The 12,203-nt window shown below is 40.8% G+C and overlaps 1 protein-coding gene across 1 annotated transcript; it reads left to right on the top strand.

Annotated features, from left to right (window-relative positions):
* The first annotated feature begins 357 nt into the window (after positions 1 to 357).
* Positions 358 to 9,729, top strand: LOC103440137 (protein DETOXIFICATION 35-like). Its single transcript, XM_029106187.2, has 7 exons — positions 358 to 780; positions 1,188 to 1,813; positions 1,943 to 1,999; positions 2,102 to 2,340; positions 2,453 to 2,571; positions 2,669 to 2,755; positions 9,581 to 9,729. Exons 1-7 carry the CDS (start codon positions 514 to 516, stop codon positions 9,650 to 9,652), a joined length of 1,467 nt encoding a protein of 488 aa, XP_028962020.1. The 5' UTR covers positions 358 to 513; the 3' UTR covers positions 9,653 to 9,729.
* The last annotated feature ends 2,474 nt before the right edge of the window (positions 9,730 to 12,203 follow it).

Genomic DNA, 12,203 nt, shown 5'->3' with positions numbered 1-12,203 from the left:
TTCATGGATTTTTATGGAGTTTAATTGATTTGTAGAGATTCCATATAAAATTTTGATTCAATTCCCTCGAAATCTCATTGAAGAGATGAGATTTGCGGATACTTAAAATACACTACGAAATCTCTCAAATTCCTTCAAATTCCTCAACTTTCTTAAATTCTTTAAAATCAATTTCTAATTGAATACACCTGGAATGTTATAAATTTCTTTAAAATCCTAATTGAATCGGATTTATAAGGATTTTAATAAACTATTTTAAAAAATTTATTAAATAGACATTGAATTTCAGATAATCACTTAAAATCTTGATTGAATACTTCTAAATTTATTAAAAGAATTAAAATCCTTAAAAATCACAGTTAAATACACCCCCTCATATTAGTTTAAAATAGAAAACCGGTGGTCACAAATATTGAAACAAAAATCACGCGAGAGCATAATACCACAACTCCGATTATAACTTGCTGGAGCCAAAGAATCAGTCAGTAGCAGTAACCCTTCTGAATATCTCAAATGGAAACGCCATTGCTGACAATCAAAGCAGAGGCGGCAGCAGCTGCTGATTATGCTCCAGTGAGGAGCTTTGGGGAGGCCATGAAGGTCTCCTGGAAAGAGGCGGTGAAGCTCTGGAGGGTTGCAACTCTGGTGGCCTGCACTTCTCTGTTTCAGTACCTGGTTCAGTCCATAACCACCGTTTTCGTCGGTCATCTTGGAGATGTCGAGCTCTCTGCCGTCTCCCTTTCCCTCGGTGTCATTTGCAACATCCCTTTTGGTTTCCTGGTAACCACATTACACAGATTAAGCCGTATATAAACCTTTTACTGTCAGTTTGGTGTCGGTCTGTTATGTTTTCGATTAAAAGTTTGTAATCGGTTCTATTGCTGCGTATTTACCTTGTTTCTGTATAGTATATATCTCTGGAATTTGGTAATGGTGTAATATTTTTATAAGTACTTCTACTCATAAAACATTTTATTGTAAGTACTGTAAGTAGTAACACCACGAAATGTTTATTAAAAATTCCAACTGTGCTTCTTGGAAAAGCATTTTCAAGTGCTTTCTAAAAAAACACCTTCAAAGAGTGCTTGTATGACTCATAAATACTTATGTCAAATATAATCAGAAGCATTACATTGCCAGAAGGCAAGCCCACATTCTAATAACTGTTGTACATATTATATATGTAGCTAGGTATGGCAACTGCATTGGGAACCCTTTGTGGGCAAGCATATGGAGCAGGCCAAGTAGGGCAGCTAGGAATCTATATGCAGCGCTCATGGATTGTGTTATTCATCGCCTGTATCATCCTTTCGCCAGTTTTTATTTTCGCCGCTCCGATCCTAAAATTTTTAGGCCAGGAACATGGCATAGCTGATCCTGCTGGAGTATACAGTCTAAAGATAATCCCTCAAATGTTCTCCTATGCCATCAATTTGCCCACTCAGAGGTTCCTCCAGGCCCAGAGCAAGGTGCTCGTGATCACGTTGATTGCATTCGCGGCTCTAATCATACAAACCGGGTTGCTTCATCTCTTCATCAATGTGTTTGGCTTGGGAACAACTGGTGCGGCTGTAGCTTATGACATCACAAACTGGGGAGTTGCAATTGGTCAAGTTGGTTATGTTATGGTCTGCTGCAAAGAGGAGTGGACTGGATTTTCATGGTTGGCGTTTCGAGAGATTTGGGATTTTGCTAAGCTGTCACTTGCCTCTTGTATGATGGTTTGCCTAGATTTATGGTATTCGATGAGTATAAGCATTCTTGCCGGTCTGCTTCCAAATGCAGTCATTTCTGTTGGTTCCTTTTCTATATGGTAAGATTATTACAATTTCTACTAAGCTGCGGATAGAATCCTTTGCAGACAATTTATTATAATCCCTTGAAAACGACTTAAATAAGTGACGAGGTGGTGCTTATTGCTTCATTTTTCTTTTTCTTTCAGCATGAATTTTCAGAATTGGGAAATTATGTTGTTGCTTGGAATAAGTGCTGCTGTAAGGTAAATACTTCTGTTATTTTATGTGTCAAGTAATGTGCTATTCCATTTTTCTGGTGTTGCTAAGTAGTATAACATTGTTAATGGTCTGCCATCTGCACATAGCACACGAGTCTCGAACGAACTTGGAAAGGGGCGTCCAAGAGCAGCCAAATACTCCGTCTGTGTTGCAGTCTTGCTAGCTCTCGTCATTGGGTCTTTAGCCATGGTTGCTATCTTCGTAAGCAGAGACTACTTTGCCATGATTTTCACCAGCAGTGGAGATATGCAACTCGCCGTTTCTCGTTTAGTTTACCTTCTTGGTGTAACGATGCTTCTTACCAGTGCTACACAAGTATTAACAGGTATTAATTGCTTCAATAAGTTTTAACCTTCCAATTAGTATCCCTAATGAGCTCATCAGTCTCCTTATTTAACTTAGTTTGTAGCCCTAATTGGTGATCAATTTTTTTGTAGGAGTTGCTATTGGAGGTGGATGGCAAGTGATGGTGGCTTATATAAATTTTGGTAGTTATTATTTGGTTGGGCTCCCATTAGCAATCTTTCTTGGCTTCAAAGCAGATCTGGGAGCTGTGGTAATAAACAATCCTACCCCTATCTATTAATTTTCATTTCAGTTTAATTACTTTAATCTTTCGTTTTTAGTGAATCGAGATTTTATGTGATGCATAGGGACTTTGGGGTGGGATGATGAGTGGAAACGCTCTTCAGATCTTCTTCTTGCTGATTCTGACTTGTAGAACCAACTGGGACAGAGAGGTAATCATCAGTATATAGCGATATTCTCTTCTACTCTACTCTAATTTACCTGCAACGGCGGTTAAAGACAGATGGAGAGGTTATTTTCATAATCTTTTCAATGAAGGACATGAAAGGAGTGCTTCTTTAGGGGAGTTGAGTAACTCAGAAGAGTGTAGAAACTACTCCTTTTATCGTCGAATCCGGAAGGAAGAAGTGGTTGTAGCTTTGAAGAAGATGAAGCATAGAAAAGCAATAGGCCCAGACGATATACCAATCGAAGTGTGGAAAGTTTTGGGAGAGACAGGTATAACATGGCTCACTGACCTTTTCAATAGGATTTTGAAAACGAAGAAGATGCCAAATGAGTGGCGAACGAGCACTTTGGTGCCTATCTACAAGAATAAGGGCGACGTACAAAATTGCATGAACTATAGGGGTATTAAGCTAATGAGTCATACAATGAAGCTCTGGGAGAGAGTCATTGAGCATAGATTGAGGCAAGAGACACGGGTTTCGGACAACCAATTCGGGTTCATGCCAGGGCGCTCAACCATGGAGGCAATCTATCTCTTACGAAGATTGATGGAAAGATATAGAGATGGGAAAAAGGATTTACACATGGTCTTTATAGATTTGGAAAAAGCGTATGATAGGGTCCCAAGAGACATTCTTTGGAGGATTTTAGAGAAGAAAGGAGTACGAGTAGCATATATCCAAGCTATAAAGGATATGTATGAAGGAGCAAAGACTGCCGTAAGAACTCATGAAGGACAAACCGAAAGCTTTCCCATAACTGTAGGATTACATCAAGGCTCATCCTTAAGTCCTTACCTTTTTGCGTTGGTAATGGATGAGTTAACAGGACATATTCAAGATGATATTCCTTGGTGTATGCTTTTCGCAGACGATATAGTGTTGATAGATGAAACTCAGGAAGGGGTAAATGCAAAGCTTAACCTTTGGAGAGAAGTGTTGGAATCTAAAGGTCTTCGCCTAAGCCGATCAAAGACAGAATATATGGAGTGCAAGTTCAGTGCAAATGGAGGCCAAAACGAGTTAGGGGTGAGGATCGGAGATCAAGAAATACCAAAGAGCGACCGTTTTCGTTACCTAGGATCTATCTTGCAAAAGAACGGAGAATTAGATGGAGATCTCAACCATAGAATACAAGCTGGATGGATGAAGTGGAAGAGTGCATCCGGCGTGTTGTGTGACCGCCGTATGCCACTGAAGCTCAAGGGAAAATTTTATAGGACGGCAATAAGGCCGGCGATGCTGTATGGCACAGAATGTTGGGCGGTGAAACATCAACACGTACACAAAATGGGTGTAGCAGAGATGAGGATGCTTCGTTGGATGTGTGGGCACACGAGAAAGGATAAGATTAGGAATGAGGATATCCGGGGTAAAGTAGGAGTAGCCGAAATTGAAGGAAAGATGAGAGAAAATCGGTTACGGTGGTTTGGACATGTGCAAAGAAGGCCTACTGACGCTCCGATTAGAAGATGCGACTATGGGACAGAGGTTCAGGGCCGAAGGGGTAGAGGAAGACCTAGGAAAACTTTGGAAGAGACTCTAAGAAAAGACTTAGAGTACTTGGATCTAACGAAGGACATGACACAGGATCGAGCACAATGGCGTTCTAAGATTCATATAGCCGATCCCACTCAGTGACTTGGATTTTCCAAGTCTCCAACCAAGAAGTTTTCCTCACTCGGGAAATTAAGGGAATACTACCCCAACCTACATGCTCCACTCAGAAAGCTTCAACATACAAGCTTCAACAAAAGAAAATTCAAAGAACTTAGCGAAGAAGGCTTTGGTGTATTTAACACAATACGTTGAAATGAAGGAAAGCTTATTTATTGATATCCCCGATAAGCTACAAATATGTACATATACATGAGTCAAAATAAACACACAAGAGGGAGCCTTCACAAAGGTTGCTTAGGAGAAGTCTCAGCAGTCGGTAGAGCCCCAGAAAGAGAAGGCACCGGAGGGGGATCATTTGGAGCCTCAGTACTGGACAGAACCCTAGGAGGATGAGGCATCAGAGGTTGATCATTTGGAGCTTCATTACGCGGTACAGCCCCAGAAGACGAAGGCAATAAATGCCTTTGGAACAAACCCACAAATCTCTGATGATCAAGTAAAACCTGACCATCAGTTTCCTTCATCTGGTCAAGCTTCCTCTTCATGTTTGTAGCATAGTCATGTGCGAGCCGGTGCAACTGTTTATTCTCATGCTTGAGCCCTCTAATCTCCTGTTTGAGACTCATCACTTCAGCCGCCAATGATTCAACTTGGCGGGTTCGAGCAAATAGGCGTTGGGCCATATTAGACACAGAACCTGCACACTGAACACTGAGAGCCAGCGAATCCTTAACAGCTAACTCATCAGACCGTTTGGAAAGTAGTCTGTTATCTTTGGGAGTGAGAAGGTTCCTGGCCACCACTGCAGCGGTCATATCATTCTTCATCACGGAATCCCCAACAGTAAGAGGACCAGTTGGGGAGACGAAGGATGGGCGCCATATGTTGTCTGGAGAAGGCGGGGCTGCCTCTTCAACAAGGTTCAAGTCAAAACGACGGTCGGAGGGGCCAGACATTTTCAAAGGTGTTGAAGAGAGAAGTGGTCGGACAAATCAAGATATTAGAAGTGCAAGAATGAAGCTTCTACTGGTGGAGATTCAAGTGTGCTTTGGAACTTAATGCCAGCCTCTATAAAAATCTGCACTCGACGGAGCTTCAGAAATCAAAGAGGCGCCTGCTCAGAAATCGAAGAGGCGTTTGCTTTCTCAAAAGTTGGGCTGCTTAGAGATCACGAGGGTTGATCTCAGAAATCGAAGAGCCGTTTGCTTTCTCAAAAGTTGGGCTGCTCAAAGACCACGAAGGCCGATCTCAGAAATCGAAGAGGCGCTCGCTTTCTCAAAAGCTGGGCTCCCTAGAGACCACGAGGGCCGATCTCAGAAATCGAAGAGGCACCTACTTTTCCAGCCTTGTCAGCACCTGTCACACGCACACTCAGCTTTGCGGAAATTATGGGCATTCTGTCAAAGACTTCTGGGGAAGTAGAAAACACATGAATCTTACTGTTCAATCACCCACTTCCCACACGCAACAATAGCTCATGGGTACCACAGATAACTTTGCCAAAGTTCTCTGCCAAAGTTGAGCACGTGAAGCTTGCAGCTCCCACTACATCGCTCTGACCAAGAAGGGTAAAAGAATAGCAAAGAAACAGCACTAACAAAGTTTAGACCCATAAATTTTGAAGGTCTAGCTACCATATTATTACCCACAAGGGTAAAGGAACAGTACCACTGCTGGATAATTGGAAAGTCCATGTATGTCAACCTCTGTGCTTCGTGGCAAGGTAGACTAGCAAACATGCCCAACCTTTACTCACATTCGAGAAAACACTCCCAATAAGATTGCTTGCTCCAAAATCGAAGAGGCACCGTCCTCCGAATCTAAAGAGCCAGACTCCTAACATGACTACTTTCTTAAAAATCGAAGAGCGGGTAAAGGAACAGTACCATTGCTGGATAATTGGAAAGTCCCTGTGTGTCAACCTCTGTGCTTCGTGGCAAGGTAGACTAGCAAACATGCCCAACCTTTACTCACATTCGAGAAAACACTCCCAACAAGATTGCTTGCTCCAAAATCGAAGAGGCACCACCCTCCGAATCTCGAGAGCCACTCTCCCAACATGATTACTTTCTCAAAAATCGAAGAGACACTGCTCCCCGAATCTCGAGAGCCAGACCCCCAGCATGATTGCTTTCTCAAAAATCGGTGAGGCACCGTTCTCCGAATCAATCGAAGAGGCGCTCGCTTTCTCAAAAGCTGGGCTGCTCAGAGACCACGAGGGCCGATCTCAGAAATCGAAGAGGCACCTACTTTTCTAGCCTTGTCAGCACCTGTCACACGCACACTCAGCTTTGCAGAAATTATGGGCATTTTGTCGAAGACTTCTGGTGAAGTAGAAAGCACATGAATCTTACTGTTCAATCACCCACTTCCCACACGCAACAATAACTCATGGGTACCACAGATCACTTTGCCAAAGTTCTCTGCCAAAGTTGAGCACGTGAAGCTTGCAGCTCCCACTACATCGCTCTGACCAAGAAAGGTAAAAGAATAGCAAAGAAACAGCACTAACAAAGTTTAGACACATAAATTTTGAAGGTCTAGCTACCATATTATTACCCACAAGGGTAAAGGAACAGTACCACTGCTGGATAATTGGAAAGTCCCTGTGTGTCAACCTCTGTGCTTCGTGGCAAGGTAGACTAGCAAACATGCCCAACCTTTACTCACATTCGAGAAAACAGTCCCAACAAGATTGCTTGCTCCAAAATCGAAGAGGCACCGTCTTCCGAATCTCGAGAGCCAGACTCCCAACATGACTACTTTCTCAAAATCGAAGAGAGGGTAAAGGAACAGTACCATTGCTGGATAATTGGAAAGTCCCTGTGTGTCAACCTTTGTGCTTCGTGGCAAGGTAGACTAGCAAACATGTCCAACCTTTACTCACATTCGAGACAACACTCCCAACAAGATTGCTTGCTCCAAAATCGAAGAGGCATCGCCTTCCGAATCTCGAGAGCCAGACTCCCAACATGATTACTTCCTCAAAAATCGAAGAGACACTGCTCTCCGAATCTCGAGAGTCAGACCCCCAGCATGATTGCTTTCTCAAAAATCGAAGAGGCATCGTTCTCCGAATCTCGAGAGCCAGATACCACAGACCACTTTTTCAAAGTGCTCTGACAGAGTTAAAACATGTGAAACTGGCAGCTCCCACTACCGTGCTATGACCAAGCAGGGTAAAGGAATAGCATTACTACTTGTTGTTAGGGAGACTCCTATATATGTCGACCTCCATCCCCAACGGACAGGCAGACCTGCAAAAATGCTCAACCCTTCATCATATCTGAGAGGGCACTCCCAACAAAGCCTTTCGAAATATTCAGCTTTCTTTCCCCCCGATAATACCTCTGCAAACAAGCTATACTAGAGCAAGAATATCTCATATCATCAGGGTTAAAAGCAAGAGTATCCCATATCATGCTTTTTCCCTGTTTTTTCTTTTGGCCTTGTTTTTACCTGCAAGACAAGGAGAAAGAGAGCAATCAGTCAGTACTTGGAATCAAGCTTCCAGCCAGGAACTGACCGCCTGGAATCCCTTACCTGATTACCTACCTGGCATTGCTCTCGAGTACTCATCTTCATCATCTTATGTTTCCAGGGAAGATTCCGCATCTGCTTGAGGAACAGATAGGGCAAGTGCGAAGGATACAAGGAAGCATGTGGAGACAAGCGTAACAGCACACGTGCCGATACATCCATTACTCTGTCAAAAGCAAAAGTATCCCATATCAGCAGGGTGGAACGTACTCTAGATTTGATGGACTTGTTTTGACCCTCAAATTCTTCAGTCGGCCTTATACTCTGGAGGAAACCAGAAAACCCTCCAGCTCAGTTCAAGAATAAGCCTGTGGAAAGTTACTTCTTCAAAAGCAAAAGTATCTCATATCATCTCTTCTCATTTTTCTTCTCTTTATCCTTCATGCTGCTGCAAGATGGGGAGAAGGTGAACAATCAGTCGGAGCTCTGATTGCTTACCTTGTCTGTCACCTCTTTCAGCAGACCCCCTAGCTCGGCGACTTGGGGGACTCCTACTACATGGTTTGTATCGCGCTTGACCAAGCCTGAAACTACAAGTAAGCTTCAAGTGAAATTGATACATTACCTTGTGCATCTCCACCAGTTAAAGATACCACCCCTGGATGGAGGAAGAGTACTTCCAGAGAAGATGCCACATCTACCTATGAGACAGATAAGGCAAGTCAAGACGACACCACACTCCGATACTTAGAAGTTTCGTGATTACGAGATCATTATCCCACAATATTTCCTAATGTCATTTGTACTAAATCATTCACTCGTACTCACTAAAGGAGAGCTTGAACCTATGTACTTGTGTAAACCCTTCACAATTAATGAGAACTCTTCTATTCCGTGGGCGTAGCCAATCTGGGTGAACCACGTACATCTTGTGTTTGCTTTCCTATCTCTATCCATTTATATACTTATCCACACTAATGACCGGAGCAATCTAGCGAAGATCACAAAAAAGCGACCGTTTTCGTTACCTAGGATCTATCTTGCAAGAGAACGGAGAATTAGATGGAGATCTCAACCATAGAATACGAGCTGGATGGAAAGAGTGCATCCGGCGTGTTGTGTGACCGTCGTAGGCCACTGAAGCTCAAGGGAAAATTTTATAGGACGGCAATAAGGCCAGCGATGTTGTATGGCAGAGAATGTTGGGTGGTGAAGCATCAACACGTACACAAAATGGGTGTAGCGGAGATGAGGATGCTTCGTGGGATGTGTGGGCACACGAGAAAGGATAAGATTGGGAATGAGGATATCCGAGGTAAAGTAGGAGTAGCCGAAATTGTAGGAAAGATGAGAGAAAATCGGCCCTGGTGATTTGGACATGTGCAAAGAAGGCCGACTGACGCTCCGGTTCGAAGATGTGACTACGGGACAGAGGTTCAGGGCCGAAGGGGTAGAGGAAGACCTAGGAAAACTTTGGAAGAGACTCTAAGAAAAGACTTAGAGTACTTGGATCTAACGGAGGGCATGACACAAAACCGAGCGCAATGGCGTTCTAGGATTCATATAGCCAACCCCACTTAGTGGGAAAAGGCTTTGTTGTTGTTGTTGTTGTTGTTGTGGATACAAACCAGAGTGCAACGAGACTAACACACTACCCTAACCGACTAAAATAATTCGGATTCGTGATTGAAATTCTTGTTTATAATGCAGGTGGAGCAAACAACAAAGCGCATAAAGAAGTGGAGAAGCAAAGAAACAATAACTGACGAGATATGTAGCTGATAAATATATCATGAAATTAGAGAAAACTCATGCATTTGTATCTGTCTATTTGGGTAATGTGAGGCTTTATGTGCCAATGTTTTATGTACTTCCGCAACATTGAATTCTTATTGTCGTCAAAGTTGAGGCGTTCTGTCTCCGCTACTCAATCATCTATTCCGACCAAAAAGAACGAAAAGGTCACAATGAGACGGCCAACAGGTTCCGAGCTGATGGGATCTTCTTCTCCATTTCTCAAACTCAATCCTTTTTCTCTAGGTTACAAGTTTATCGTTTATCCGACTCCTCCGCTTACATTGACCACAACTCGTTCACCTTGAAGACCTTATGCGGTTACCAATACAACGAGAAACTATCAACTTTCCCACAGTAACAAAATCTTGTTGCATCATGTTTCCGCCTCGTACTAGCAAGGATATTGTGTAGGTTTTGCTCTGGTTTTAAGCTTTTTGAGTTTTTGGTAACATTCTAGAGGCGGTTTAACGAGCCACTACTAATCAAATTTATAACTTAGTTGCATCTACATAACAATGGGTGTGAGATCTTAACCAAAAAGCTTCAATATAATTAGCAGTTGAACTAATCCTTAGATCTTCTAACACCTGTTGCCCCCTAATCACAACAATATTACAACCCATGTATGCGCCTGAATTGAATTTGTGTAGGGTTTCTGGCTCGAGGATGAGAAAATAACATATGTAGGGTGATTTTCAGAGTTCTATTTTATCATTTTATTCTTAGCAGTAAGCAGTTTATAGTTTTAGTAGTTCATTTTATCTACTCGTAAATTTGAAGTGATGATGTTCGATTTCCTCCTAAAGAAAAGTTACTGATGCTTTTTGTTCTTCGCACGTAGGACGTTGTAATAACAATATTCCTAATTTTTAATAAAAAAAAACCATCCATTTATTTGTTTTGTGGAATAAAATCGTCCATTAATATTAGCCTTCAGGGACAAGAATTCTCAAGTTGTTCAGCTCAAAACTTTAAAACAACGTTTCTGATGATCAAAGACGTAAGCAACTTGTAGATTGCTATGGTGCATGTAAATTTTCTCTTCAATTCGCTGTGCTTCAAATTCAAACAATTCTCTTCTCTCTTAATATAGAGTAAAATACATCATAATATCGTTTGCAATAAAAGTAAATATGAAAAAGTGGAAGAACAAATAATATCTTCTGTCCATAGGCATTTTCATTCTTTTTCCGAAAGAATGAGTCGCTGCCATAGGAGAAAATCAGAAGATTGTTGGGATAAGCAAGTCTCAAACTTGTGACTCGCTAAAATATGTAAACCATTTCAACGACTAGACTATATACTCTTTATTGTACAAACTAGCGCACAATATACAGAAGCGGGTGAAATTCAGGATGAGTCATATGGCCTATTGTGGCCTCCATATGGCTCCGCCGATGTTCAAATTCATAAGGAACGGTTAAGCTTATCTATCAGTTAAAATACTCTATATTTTGATGTAAAGACCATATTAGAAACTGAAATTCAAACACAAATATAATTATAAAAGATAACGTCCTGGATAAGATCAAGCAGAATTTCATCCCACACTATCGCACCACCAACTTCGCTAAACAATTTCGACCTAAAAAAAAACTTTGCTAAACAATGGATTGGTGTAATTGATACAAATTAATTAATAAGTGAAGAAATTTGATGTTCTACCATAAAATTAATAAATAATACAAAGAGTAGCCTAATTAGTTATAGGCACATACAATTTCTTTCTTTTTTGTGATGTAGGATTCACTCTTGATAATAAGGAATGATTAAGAATTAAAACTAGCATCTAGCAACATATATCCATTTTTTTTCCTTGGCTTTTTAGTTAAAATGGTCTTTGAAATTGACATAACTCATCATTGAGATTTAAAATCGAAGAAGTAATCCCGAGATATCCATCGTCAACCATTTTGATTTTTTCGTGAAAAGTCTACCTTAAATTGAGAGTATTTTTTTCAAATCAATCATTCTACTTAAACTGGTGGTTTCTTTAATATAATAGATTTAATATAATAGAAATTTTTCATAAAATGACCAAAATAATTGACGTGGACAATTTCATGCATTACTTCTATTGATTTTAAATTTCAGAAATCAAAATGAGTAGTTACGTCAATCAAGAATCATGTTGACTAAAAAACTTTTTTCCCCCTTTATAGGCAAGTAGTATTTTATGAATATATATATATATATATATATATATATATATATATGTATATGTATATATTATAGAGTCATCGACGTACGTTGATCGTGTCATGTATATAATTTTTCTAGAGGAGACATTAGTGGACAATGAAGCACCGATGACTTATGACATGATAAGGAGACTTGACCAAGCATTAGGTAGCTAATTAATTTGATTAAATTTCCTCTTTATTTTATGAGGAAATGTTGCATGAATGGATTTCTCAACTTGAATTTTACGCCGAAAAAAGACTCACTTTTACTTTACACACATTCTTATTCATTTTTTATGTGCTTGATGTAGATGTAAATTTTCGCCGTCCTTCTCATTTGACAAAAATGTACT

The sequence above is a fragment of the Malus domestica genome, chromosome 07 (assembly GCF_042453785.1).
Source record: "Malus domestica chromosome 07, GDT2T_hap1".
Taxonomy (NCBI): Eukaryota; Viridiplantae; Streptophyta; class Magnoliopsida; order Rosales; family Rosaceae; genus Malus; species Malus domestica.
Note: the sequence above shows the minus strand (reverse complement) of the source record. Positions and strands in the feature narration are given on the sequence as shown.

Coding starts and splice junctions, on each gene's coding strand:
- LOC103440137 (XM_029106187.2), top strand. CDS start 514: ATGGAAACGCCATTGCTGACAATCAAAGCAGAGGCGGCAGCAGCTGCT. Junction 781..1,187: donor ACATCCCTTTTGGTTTCCTG/GTAACCACATTA, acceptor TTATATATGTAG/CTAGGTATGGCAACTGCATT. Junction 2,341..2,452: donor TGCTACACAAGTATTAACAG/GTATTAATTGCT, acceptor ATTTTTTTGTAG/GAGTTGCTATTGGAGGTGGA.